A 13,751-nucleotide genomic window follows, 5' to 3' on the forward strand; every position below is an offset into this window, starting at 1 on the left:
AACAAAATTACAACTATTTAAATTAGGAACTCAAACTTAAGATGGAGTTTTGGACTCAAACTCCAACTCGAACACCCTAAAAACGTGACTCAAAATAAATAGTAAACTTACTCTTTATAAATGACCTCCATTCCTAGTAGAGTTCATGGTTTTTGGCCAAAAATGGTAAGTGTCCAATTCGGCCCAGCCATATTATTCTCCTAACTTTTTAAAGCCCTTTTCATGTTGGGCACGACCACGACTTCAACCTCTGCTTCAACTCAACTTGAACTAAAACTTACTATTTATGGTAAAAACGAAAATAAATGGGGCTTTTGACCATCTCCAAAAATAAATGGGACTTCTGACCGTAGATTTGATGGAATCTCACAAATCTGATATGGGCAACTAGGCATAGACAGTTTGGTTAGCTTAAGTAGCTTCTCCTACCCTAAAATCATATATAATATGTCAAAAAACTCATCTCAATTTGCAAGATACAATTGTTTTAAGGTTTTGACGGTCCGAATCATTTCCGTCTCCAATCGGGCCTTCTCTGGTCTATCACTTGCTATGAAAGTGTCTGCAACCCGCTCTACATCATAAACATTCTTCGAACCTGCCCACGGGCATTCAGATGGTGCGGATTTTTTTGGCACACAGTATATTAAATGCACCTAGTGGTGCAGGCAATACATTGCAGAACTCAAGCTATTTTATTTATTTATTTGGTGCACAGAAGGCAAAATGCTACATCACAAACTTAAAAAGACACCACACAAACCATGTCACACGTACTAACATTGTTGTAATTTTAACTAGTCGTGAGTCGCACCGATGAGATGGCCCCAGTGACTCTTTACAAAGCTCTCAAGTTCCAGAAACTCGTCAGGCGTATCGATTAAACCATTGCGATTGATGTCGGCTTCCTTCACAGCGCACCGGGCCCTCCATCTTGCAAACCAAAGGTGGAGGCCGCGGATGGCTGCCGCCAATTCCTGTTTGCTTATGATACCGTCGTTGTTGGTGTCTATTCTTTTGACCCAGGCCTTCACTTCTTCGATTGTTGCTTCAGGTGGAGGAGCTTGAGCTCGGTTACCCAGCATGCTGCACTTCAAACGTTTCTAACCAAACACCACAAAAATCGGTTTCACTACGATGAAACAACCACTATCCAAAGTGGCCTATTTATAGATGAGGGTGAAGCCTTTCTCCTCCTTTATTCGGTCTTATCACTACGAAACCCTAAAAGATCTCAGCCTTGCATCATGTGGGCCCATCTGTTTAGAATATCTGGGTGCAGGCTTTCTCGCTATCCTGCTCATCCGGTGGTTTCATGTTCACGAAAGAAATGAATATTTAAAAAGAATTGATACATGAGGTCACTGAGTAGTCACACTATATAAGCAGATCGACATCTTCCTTAGCTCAGGGAATCTAAAATCTAAATGGTGGCATCCACATGATGAGTGGTTTGGATTTCACCGTTTGGCAAATTCAGGGACCAACGCGTGGTAAGTTCACTCGCAAAGTGCATCTATTCATATAATTTCTTAACCGGGCACGGCCTAGCTCACCTTAGTTTTATAAGGAGTCGTTTGGATGCCTATAAATGTTTTATTGTAAACACATTACACTTGAAAAGAGTTTTAGGTATAATCAGCTTACATGCTATTTTGTTTAGCTTTTAAGTGATAATCTGTTTACCGGTAAATAAATTGTGTGTTTGGCTTGTTGTTTTTTGTCTTAAATCAATTTAAAAATAGGGTTAGTCGATGCTATTGAAGAAATTCATAATTTCTCCAGTTGGTTACTAGACTATTTAAGTATCCGTTCAATACCATCGAAAACTAAGTTCGATGGCATCGAGACCCATCAAAGTGCAATTGAAAATTTTTGATTTTTCATGTTTTGTCTCTAAATTGTTTTAGTGTTATTTAGATGTCATTGAAGTGGGTTCAATGCCATCAACGATCTGTCAATGACATCGAAGTCCCATCGAAAGTGTCATTGAACGTATTGCAAAGTTATGCAGAATTGCGTATCTGCAGAATTTGTTTCCTATTTCGATTGTGATTCTTCTTAAAACTATATATAGGGGTGTAATTGAGATTGATGTGTGTCCAAGAGTTTTCCAATTTGCTCCTAGGGTTTCAAGGGTGTAGCCTAAGGTGATTCGAGGCTTGTTCAAATCAAGTATTCTCTAAACTTTTATAATTTCTGCTTTCATAGTGATCATTTGTTACGTTGTGCTATAGTTTTAAGGATTTAATAGAGGTATATTTGAAAAAAGGTTAGTTGATTGATGATAAACAATGGTAATTGAATCAATGTGAAATAGAATACGACAATATCATGTGAATTGGAATCTTCTGAAAAGATTGAAAATCAAATGCAAATGCTAGAAACAGTCAGATTTTTAAATGTAGGTAATTTTTTATGGCCCACCCGAGGGTCTAAATTTCCTTGTTGCCAAAATGTATATTTCAATGGATTTATTATAATTATTATGTGAAATATTGCACTGACTAAATTTTGGGTATTAAAAAAAATATATATTTACTTAATGCTTTCCAATTGTAGTCATTCAAAAATATAATTTTTGGATTCTAATTACAAGCATCCAAATGCAATTGGGAATCTCAATTCACATCGATTCCATTTGCTATGTGTTTAGGATTCTAGCATATTCCAATTACAAACATTTAAACTAACCCTTAAAATGAGGAAATGTCTAAAGAAGTTAGAGAGGGCCTGGGGACAAAGACTCCATATATAGATGATTATATAATTCCCACTTAAATATATAGAAATTGGTTATGGCCACCCATTGATAAAATTGAGTATAAGGTGAAAAATTTTAGTAAAAAGAGATCCTTTTACATGGGAATTTCTTGAACAGGAAAGATACAAGCAAAGCAAAGAACGTCATTTTATTGCCTATAGACATTATTGCTCATACATACTGAAGTTCTAATTAGTTTAATCAAAGTTTTTAATGCCTTTTAATACACACATATATAGCTGTTTTTTAAACTTTTTTCCCAGTCGAGATCGTATTAAATCCAAACTTTTCATTTTTCATTTTTTTTTTCTTTTTTCTTTTTTACATTTTCATTTCTTTGAATGAAAATTTTACTCTTTTTAACTAATGAAAGTTGATTATAAAAACTTATCAAGTTTCAGGAAAGGGACATGATTCTATGTTCTTTGAGATTTTTCTTTTTTAAAGGTATATATATCTTCTCCACCATATGTTTGAGAATCGTCGTTTGGGAACCTTTGAAAAAGAGAGTTGAGCAGAACCTATGCTTAAGTGGAGCCATATGAGCCATTAGATGTATAAGTTGTTCATCATCATACTCCATTTGGGTAGTGAGATCACATTGCCTACGTCAGGTGGAGCACCTGCCACTATCTTTCCTAAGGATGCCTCTGGAATGATAAATGGGCCCATTTGCTCCGGGACCAGCATTTACAAACACAGGTAAAGAGACAAGCAACCAGTCCATCTCAGAGTTGGGATCAATTAGAGCCAGGTCCACCATCAAAATACTCATCCCACCAACTAAATAGTTGGTCCATGTCCAGCCTAATTAATTATCAGACGTTGTAGAGCCGTCCAACTCTTTTTTATTTTTCCTATTTTATTGGGAGTTATTTAATAGCGTATTAAGCCTATGACTGGCATGGCGATCAGGGCCAACTCAGCTCCTCTCAAGTCAATTCGAGACTCACTTGAGTAGGTGAATTAACCTGACTCGGCCTTGTTGGTGATGACTTACGAAAATTGTATTTAAATTGCCACGTTATATGAAAACTATTTTCCCTTCGACTTTTTCAAATAGTTGTACTTGTCAAGAGCTCAATTGCAAAGGCCAACTATTTTGGAGTTCCTTTTCAAATAAGTGCAAATGCCTGTTTTATATATATATATATATATATATATATATCACACATTTTGAAATAACCAATTTAATCCGAACACCTTGCCAAAGGTGGACCAATTTACCAATGGATACCAATAACTTCCAGAATATGCCTCTTTAAAACTCTGGCCATCTGAATTTGGGGCATCCAGATTGCTGGGAGTCCCAATCTCAGCCCCGCATAAGTCAAGCATATCTTTAAAGAAAATGAATATAAATGATCAAACCAAAGTCCACCTAACTCATCATCATCATGAAAGCTTTATCTCAATTAATTGAGGTCAGCTACATGAATTATATTCCTTCATTCTACTCTACCAAGGACCATTAGCTTGGGCTTATGAGGTTTATCTGGCTTGGTCTTGAGCTCTATTTTATTTCAGGTTCAAGCTTCAGCATATTTAATTGGGCTTAGGTCCCACTGCAGTCTTCGACACAAGCTTAGCAAGGCCTAACTGTAACCTGGGCCATTGACAGCTCCATTACTAATCTAGCAGTGTTGATTTCGAAATGACTTACATTTTTAATAGGGTTTAATACGTTCCATCTGCTCTTTTTGGGTGTCGATCGAACCATTTCCATCAAGATCAGCTGTGTAGCCACTGCATATGAGCACACGGTCTATTCTCATCCCAGGGGTTCTAAATTGCCACACCCACCTGATGAGTGGTGCAGATCTTGCCCCTTGGCTCGTGCTGAGACCAGACCACTAGTAGGTTGCAAATTGTATTCACATATAGCATTTCTTAATAGATATGCCCTGTTTAGTTTTCCAGATTCCTATAAAATGTAAAGTAAATGAGCCACCATTATTATTTCTTGGTGTTTATTTAAATATGTTTCACATTATAAAACTATAATTCCTACTGTGATTTATAGGTGAAACAAATAATATAGCTAAATCACCATTGCAATAGAGCAGAAGTGATGTCACCACACAATTAGAGAAGTGAATACTCATCACTCATTTATAATGATTTATGGTTGTCCCCTAAGCGCATGTCAAGTCAGGTTTTTTCCGCTTTGAGATTAAAACAATGGCCCCATATGATACTTGGCTGACCCAATTTGAATGCAATTTTAGTGGATCCCTAACTGTGAGGCTCACTAAGATGTATGTGTCTCATACCATGCTATCCATCCATCACCTCAGCTCATTTAGGGTGTGATCCCAAAAATGCAGCAGATCAAAATCTCAAGTGGACCACACTACAGGAACGGTGGTGACGGAAGACCCATTATTAGAAATGTTCTAGGGCCCACCGAAGTGTTTATTTCCAATTCACCTTGTTGATAAGGTTAAACAAACATGGATGAAGGGAAAATCAAAATATCAACTTAATTCAAAACTTATGTGACCTACAGGAAGTTTTCAATGGTCAATCACCATTGTTTCATATGGTGTGGTCCACCTGAGATTTGGATCTGCTTCATTTTTTGGATCATACCCTAAAACAGGCTAGCTGAAAAACGCATGGACAACGTGGACAAAACACATACATTATGGTGGGGCCCACAGATCTCGTCCAGTAGCACACAATGCCAAAGTCGGTGTTGTGTGCTGCACGTACGGTTTTAAAAGGAGTATGTGACCATCCCTGACTTGTTTGGCCCTGAGTTGAGTCACAACTCAGCCACGGTGGGGTTAAAGACTCTCCTATGTCAGGTTGACTCGTGGTGTTGAACTGAATCGACTCTGACTGAGTCCAAGTCAACTCAAACGAGTCACACCAGAGTCGTCCAAGTGTTGGAAACATACCACATGATTCCATTTATATATCCCCCACGTGATTGAGAATCAAAAGTGTTGGAAGTTGGAATCTTTGCAAAAGGTAGTCAAGGAGGACCAATGCTCAACTGGAACATCTGAGCCGTTGGAACTGCCTCATCACATTCCAGTCGGATGGTGATCATGTCACATTACCAACTTTATGGGATACACGTTCGGTGGAGAACCCTTGTTGTGATGCCTCTAGAGTGGCAAATGGGCCGGACATGCTGGGCCAGAGCATGTTCGACTAGTTCATGAGATCAGCCCAGCCCGACCTAGCCCAAAGTCAGGTCAGCCCTTCCCAGGCCCAAATCATACCGGATTGGGTGGTCAATCCAAGCCGAGAGACCATGAACATCCCTCTCTATTTTCCTACTTAACGGGTAATTATTTGATACTCTGGCATCATATGAAGCTTGATGCGCAGGTGCTTAGAATTTTTATATCGCATACATTAACTTAAATTAAAGTGACTAAATTGCAAAATCCACAGTTGCCAATCCCAATATCAGATCGGTGGAACAATTCTAGTCTCTGATTAATGGACACTCGTTTGTTGAAGTAATTAAAGACTTTTGCCTTCTTTTTCATTTTTAACCGTTCAATAGGTGTCCACCAATCAGATGGCTAGATAATCATGGTTCATCGTACATCTAAATTAGATCACAGCTTGGATGATTTCATTTGAAATACTTGTATGGCACGTATGCAATTTCATTGTAATTTCAAAGTGCCTGTCTATCAGGCATCGCTCTCTGTTCGAATTTTTCTCCAACTTTATTCCTTCTTATCCCAGGACCATGGACAACCTTTATAACTGCCTTTGAGGAGAATATTCTGTAACCACCACCACAGGGCGATTCTACGTAGAGCCTGCTAGACGGAAGCACGGTAGAGCGTCTAGAGACCCTCTTCACCTTACAAGTGGCAGAGATGTTCCAATCTAGACGATTTTGATGAGATTAGATTTGATGATTATTTGGTTAACTTCTGTATATATCTATTTGTACCAAAATTCGTGCTGATCATATGAATGATATTGATGTTGCCATGTAGTGTCAAAGATATTTGAAAAGAGCAGGCACTCGCCCCGGATATTTTTTGTATTTAAGTCTTATCAGCTGAGGATAGTGGATCACCCCATCCATGTTAGCTTCAAGGTGTACGTTTATATGCTAAATCATAGTAGATAAAGTGCAACCGTTTATTTCCAACTGGTTGCACATGATGAAGACACATTGATTGATAGTTATTATCTTGCCTATAAATACAATGAGCAGATTGGAAGAAAATATCTTTGGATCCTCAATAAGAACATTATCAAGCTAGCGCAATGCTATGTGTATTTAGGTTTAGTTTAGTCTTTTCCTGCTTAGTAGTAGCTGACCCTTAGTGAAGTGTTAGGAGCAGTTCGTCCCTACGCTTGCATCGGACCGACTTAGGTTGTAGCTAGTAGTTTTAATTTTGTTTCATCTAAGCCAACTATAGTTATAATATCCGGCATTACCTTTGTTTCGCTCATCAGCATATTACTCTCAAAAGCACCATGTTGGTCTTAGTCAGGCAAGTGATTCCCCGTAATATTAATTTATTCACCTTTTTCTTAACCGCATTCATCTCATCTCTTTGTTCACTTTGACTATATTCCTTTCTTTTTGTCCATTTTGACCAAAAAAATTTATTACAAATTCATGAGTTATTGGATTTCTATGGCAAAGAAGATTTTATTTGGAGGAAGAGCCTCAAGATCAGCCAATCACCTAAGTAAGGAGCGCACAATAGTTAATCAAATAGATGAACGGTCAAGCCACAACTACACTCTATCTCAATGCTAAGAGTTGATAGTCACGGTTTAAATCAGACCCAATCGATTCTAACATACTAACACCCCTCGTGTATGTTCTCAACTCACAGTTTGAGTCGAACCCAATCGATTCTGACATGCTCACAACCCTCGTATATGTTCCACACGGCTGAATTTGAAGACCAACAATATCCCCCCATTGAATTTATTCTATTAACCGTTTTTTGTTTTCTACTAGGATTTGAGGCCTCTGATAAGATGTCAAGGATCTCACAACTGGTCTGCTTCCATAGATGTGGACCATCCATACTAGGGTTAGGGGTGTACACGAATCGATTTAGCTCGCTCGGCGCGACTCAAAAAAGCTCAATTCGACTCAGTTTGAAGCTAAGTTCGAGTCGAGTCGAGATAATTTTTTGAGCTCTAAAAAAATTTGAACCGAGTTCAAGCTTGCCCGAGCTCGACTCCACCCCAACTTGAATCAAACTCGGATCGAACCAGTTCAGTGACTTGGCTACTTTGATATTGATGTTGCTTACCAAGTGTTTGACGAAATGACTCAACGAAGTGTTGGCTAGTGGCAAGGAAGGTATGTATATGAAACAAATACTATTTTTTCTTGATTTTGATGTTGCCTACAAGGCGTTTGATGAAATACCTACAAACAGTTGGTGGTGTTTTACATGCAGTGAGAAATTGAAAGTGCACTCTATGTGTTTGTGAAAATGTCGCAGAGGCTCGATCTTGGCTCAAACTCAGCTTGAACTGGCCTGAGTTGTTGACCACACTGAGACGAGCTAGCTAGTCAAGCTCGAGGACCGAACCGAGCTGAGTTCGAGCTGGGTCAGGTAGTGGCCAAGCCATGTCAACCCATGCCAAGCTCGACTTGGTTCAACTCGTGTACACCCCAAACTAGGTTCCACTAGATGGACAGTTCAAATTCATACATACCACTTTCTTGGTGCATATGAGAAAGGGTCTTTACAATATTTCAATTCTACGTGCTCTACTTATATCATGTTCCCTCCCTAGGAGATGGCCCTGTCCACTCCGGTGAAAGGGAGAAATGCTAACAAGGTTCCCTCCCGAAGGCTCACTTAATATGTTTGCCCCTGCTTTGCCACTATGTGATGATCCAGACCGTTCATCCATAAAATCTGGTCGTGTATGGGCTCCATGGAAGATGTCCGACTCATTGGAGATTTAAGCATCCACGTAAACAAAATTAGGGACAACGGTTCCATGCATCTCATTGATGCTTTGTTAGGCATATTTTGCACTTACACATTGTCACAATGGACCGGATTTCAGACACATGTGCCATGCGTGGAGCAAGTCTCTCTGGTTTAAACTGGCGATGCACATCTTAGACAACATTTTAGTATTCTTTTCTAAACTCAGCCATCCAATAAAGGGGCAATAACGTAGAAAGTCAATATCGAGTATACAAAAAATGCCCAGTCATCAATTTGGACCACCCGTCACATGGCACTCACCTTTTACGAAAAAAAGAAAATCCATCTGTACTTGGATGTACGCAGTGATTTGAATCATTTATCACCATTAGCTCTTTTCTTTTCTTTTCTTTTCTTTTTTTCTTTTTTTTTTCTTTTTTTTTTTAAAGAAGAGCTATTTTTTTTCATAGAAGATATTACAAGATAGCCAGAACGGGCAGAAGAAAATCAGAACATCTGCCTGGACTGCCAAACAAAAAGGCTCAAACAGACTGGTTACCCGAGTGCTCCCTAATGTAGCCTAGGCCTGATATGTCCAGGAGAACCTGGCCCTTAACCAGACGAGGAAGGGAAAAGAGATCTTGGAAAAGCCTATTAGTTTACGATTTGCTGCCGATTTTGGCCAAGCTATCTGCCGGGCTGTTAGCTTCTCTAAGGACATGCGCAATGTGAAAATTTCCCTGAGAGGAGAGCAGCTTGATTCTAGAGAGCCAGTAGGACCATTTCCAAGAGGGAACGGACTCTTTCGTAAGGCAGGACACCACCCAGCTGGAATCAGATTCGATAAAGACTCTGAATAGGCCGTGAGACAAACATAACTTTAAGCCATCAAGGACTGCCCGCAATTCAGCTGAATTGTTGGAAGTTTTCCCGTACCCAGAGGTGAAAACAAAGATCAGGTTACCGAGATGATCACGATAAATGCCCCCTCTGCCAGCCGGACCTGGATTAGAGAGAGAGGAACCGTCCACATTTAGCTTGAAAAATCTTTGTCTGGGCTTGATCCATTTGACAATAGAGAAGGAGAGGGCTGATCGGGGAGGAACCGTCCACATTTATCACCATTAGCCTGTCATCAGGCAAAAACTTTTTTAAAAAAATAATAAATAATAAATAAAATGGGTTTCATGGAAAACTGGATTTTGTAGCCCAAACAAGTCCTTATGTAGCATTCAATTGAGCATATGGACCATCTGCTCCTTGGCCTAGGAACATGCATGCAACATTAGCCACGGTTTTCTAGTAGCCCTTTCAATGGCTGAATCAGTTCGGCCCCCTATTAGATTAATCTGGCTTGGTTTGTGTTCAGGTCTAGCCGCTCTCAGTCTTTAACCTAAATACTCGAGCTTACACCCTATTATCTTTGACCCATACCTAACCCAGGCCGTTGATAGCCTTATTTTCTTATAACCAAACAGTGCTGATTTTAATCTGATATACATTTCTATTATCACAAATAACATAGTTTATTAGAGAGCATGAGTCCTGTACATTCATTTCTACACCCGATGGAGCAGTTTGCATACCGGCCCCTCTCTTCGCTGTCCATTGTTAGGATGGATTACCAACTCGTCTGAGTTGTACTGGACTCAATTTCAATTGGGACCACCAAAAGGTTGGTACCCCGATTCGACTCACTACGAGTCACCGAGTCAAGAAACCATGACTGTTATCAGACAGAAATCCCAATTAGATTATTGCCCATAGTCAATAGATGGTTCAAGATTTTCAAGATATTTTCGGAAAATATAGTTATAGATTTTTATTTTTATTTTCCTTTTATATCTTAGACAGAAGACAAAATGCTACATCACAAACGAGTACAAGCCATTGTACTCATCGTAAACATAGTATAAAAAGACACCATACAAACCATTAGTAGTAACTGAGCAGTTTCATCTAAGCTGCATGGAGGATATGGCCCCAGCGACTCTGTACAAAGTGCATAAGTTGGGCCCGCTCTTTTGCGCTATTGATTGAACCATTGCCATCAAAATCAGCATTTTTGATGGCCAGCCAGCTCCTAAAACCGGGAAACCACACGTTAAGTTTTTGGAGAGCAGCCACCAGTTCTTGCTTGGATATCACACCATCCTTGTTGGTGTCTATACTTTCGAGCCAGGCCTTAGCTTCTTCAAGCGATGCTTCAGCTGCTGGAGGATGATGAGCGTGGTGAGGCATGGTGCAACACCTACTTTTCTGAAGAAACACTACAGATTTGTGATCAAACATATACCCTAAGATGGCCTATTTATATCACGAGGTGAGCCCTTCTCCCCATTTATTCCGTCTTATCGCTGCCAACCCTGAGGGACCTAAGCGTTCCATCAGGTGGGCCTAGCTGTGAAGACTTTCTTGACTAAATATCAGGCTAGCCTGCTTTTCCTGTGGTTGCATGTGTTGGAAACGGTGGTGGATTCTTGCAAATCCAAAACTGTGTAGAAACCGTGTATGCTAGCTGTGCATTTAGATTTATTTTTTTCTGCTAGCTGTGTTAAGATAGCAATAGATTTCTTTCTTGGATTTTGTCCATGTTTAGCTGCCCCTAAGAACCATCTAGATAGGGATATTTTAGTCATTTCACATAAGGAGAAAGCTTATAAAAAGGCATATTGTAATCATTTTATTTATTCAAAAGTTTAGCAAAACAGTTCTCTTTCTCTTTCAGTTTTTATTTTCTGTTTCATGGTGGTTGCAGCCACACGTTAGACGAAAGTAGGATTTTAAACCCAACAAAGTGGTATCAAAGCAGAGTGTGGTTGCCCTGTCTACATGTGAAGCTAAGTACGTGGCAGCTTCATCCACTGTATGTGAAGTGATCTGGCTAAGGAATCTGTTAAATGAGCTGAAGCATCCACAAGAAGAATCCACTGTTATATATCTTAATCAGCTACAGTGAAGAATTAAAAGCATATAAGCTCTATAACCCACTAACCAATAAGGTGGTGGTAAGTAGAGATGTAATGTTCTGCAAGGAAGAATCTTGGTAGTGGAACCAGGAAGATTCGACCAAAGAAAATCATGTCGAGGCCGAAGAATATGAAGAAGAGATGCATGTGAATCAGGAGCAAACACTAGGGGTGTACATCGAGTCGAATCGAGTTAAGATGGCCTCAACTCAACTCAGCTCGGCCACTAGCTGACCTCAGCTCGAACTCAGTTCGGCTCGGTCCTCAAGCCTGACTGGCCAGCTCGGCTCAGTTCGGTCAGCAGCTCGGGCCAGCTCGGGCCGAGTTCGAGCCGAGTTCGCCATTGAGGCATTTCCACAAACACTTGAATTGCAACTTCAAAATCCCACTGTTTTATAAACAAAAAGTAATGGTTTTATAGGTATTTTATCAAACACCTTCTAAGCAATATAAAAACTAAGAAAAACAAAGAGAAAAAGGGTATTTGTTTCATGTACATACCTTCCTTGCGACCAGCCACATTTCGTTGAGTCATTTTATCAAACATCTGGTGAGCAACGTCAATGGCAAAATAACCGAGTCACCGAACCGGTTCGATCGGAGTTCAATTCGAGTTGGATTCAATCCGAGTCGAGTCGGGCTGGGGCCTGCTCGAACTCGGCTCGAACTCATTTTCGAGCTCAAAAAATCAGCTCGACTTGGCTCAAACTCAACTTTGAACCGAGTTGAATCGAGCTTTTTCAAGTCGAGTCAAGCGAGCTAACCGAGTTAGCTCGATTCATGTACACCCCTAGCAGACACCCACATCACCCCCTTCAGATCGCGGAAGTCCAGGAGTATGTTCCATCTTCCCTATAAGTACTTTATCAAATCAGAATTCAGTCAGCACATCTTCATCCAATTCTTATTCACCCTTGGCTCCTATTAAAATGAGAAGCCTCAACGACATCTACGCAAAAACTGAGGAAGTTAATTTGCTCTGCTGTATGTGGATCACAAGCCTCTCACATTCGAGGAGGCTGTGAATGAAGAATGTTGGAGAAAGGCTATGGAAGAAGAGATTCATGCCATCGAGAAGAATCAAACATAGGAGTTGACCTCACTCCCTAAAGGCCAGAAGACCATTGATCTCAAATGGGTCTATAAAATCAAGCGGAATGCCGATGGTAAAATCGAACGATATAAGGCAAGGCTCATAGCAAAAGGTTACAAACAGAAATATGGGGTAGATTATGAAGAAGTTTTCACCCCAGTTGCTCGCCTTGACACTATAAAAATGATTATCTCCCTTGCAACTCATCACAGTTGCATGATCTGCCAACTGGATATAAAATCCGCATTCTTAAATGGAGTACTCGAAGAAGAAGTCTACATTGGCCAACCCGAAGGCTTTGTCATGCAAGAGGAGGAACACAGGGTGTATCAGCTGAAGAAAGCCCTGTATGGGTTGAAGTAAGCTCCCCGTGCTTGGAATGCACTAATCGACGGCTATCTTCAAGAGAATGGTTTCGTCAAATGTCCGTATGATTATGTCGTCTACACAAAGAAGAATGCCCGTGGTGATATGCTTATAGATTGTTTATATGTTGATGATCTACTATTCACTGGGAACAGCCAGGCGATGTTTGAAGAATTCAAGCAGGCTATGTTCAAAGAATTCGAGATGACTGATAGTGGATTGTTGTCCTTCTTCTTAAGCATTGAAGTGAAGCAACAAGTCGGCAGTATTTACATATCCCAGAAGAAGTACACAAAGGAACTTCTTGAGAAGTTTCAGATGGTCGTGTAAAGCTGTAAATACACCTGTTACAACAGGCCTGAAGCTTACAAAAGATGGAGAAGGAAGAAACGTCGACTCAACCCTATTCAAGAGTCTAATCGGAAGGTTAAGGTATCTCACAATCACTAGGCCAAATATGGTCTACAGTGTTGGGCTTCTACGCCGGTATATGGAAGCCCCAAAAGTGTCACACTAGCTAGCTACAAAACAAGTACTGAGGTGTATCAAAGAGACTATTGAATTCGGTCTCTTTTATCCGTATGATGATACGGCGATGCTGTATGGATACTCTGATAGTGATTGGGGTCATGACCAAGATGAAAGAAAAAGCACCACAGGCTATG

General features: G+C 40.1%; 1 protein-coding gene across 1 annotated transcript; it reads right to left on the reverse strand.

The window, feature by feature from the left end:
• Positions 1-797: 797 nt before the first annotated feature.
• On the reverse strand, positions 798-10,899 carry LOC131224015 (uncharacterized). Its single transcript, XM_058219603.1, has 3 exons — positions 10,701-10,899; positions 3,992-4,104; positions 798-1,103 (listed from the first exon to the last, which is right to left on the reverse strand). Exons 1-3 carry the CDS (start codon positions 10,897-10,899, stop codon positions 798-800), a joined length of 618 nt encoding a protein of 205 aa, XP_058075586.1.
• Positions 10,900-13,751: the final 2,852 nt, after the last annotated feature.

This window comes from Magnolia sinica, chromosome 2 (assembly GCF_029962835.1).
Source record: "Magnolia sinica isolate HGM2019 chromosome 2, MsV1, whole genome shotgun sequence".
In the NCBI taxonomy this organism is placed as follows: Eukaryota; Viridiplantae; Streptophyta; class Magnoliopsida; order Magnoliales; family Magnoliaceae; genus Magnolia; species Magnolia sinica.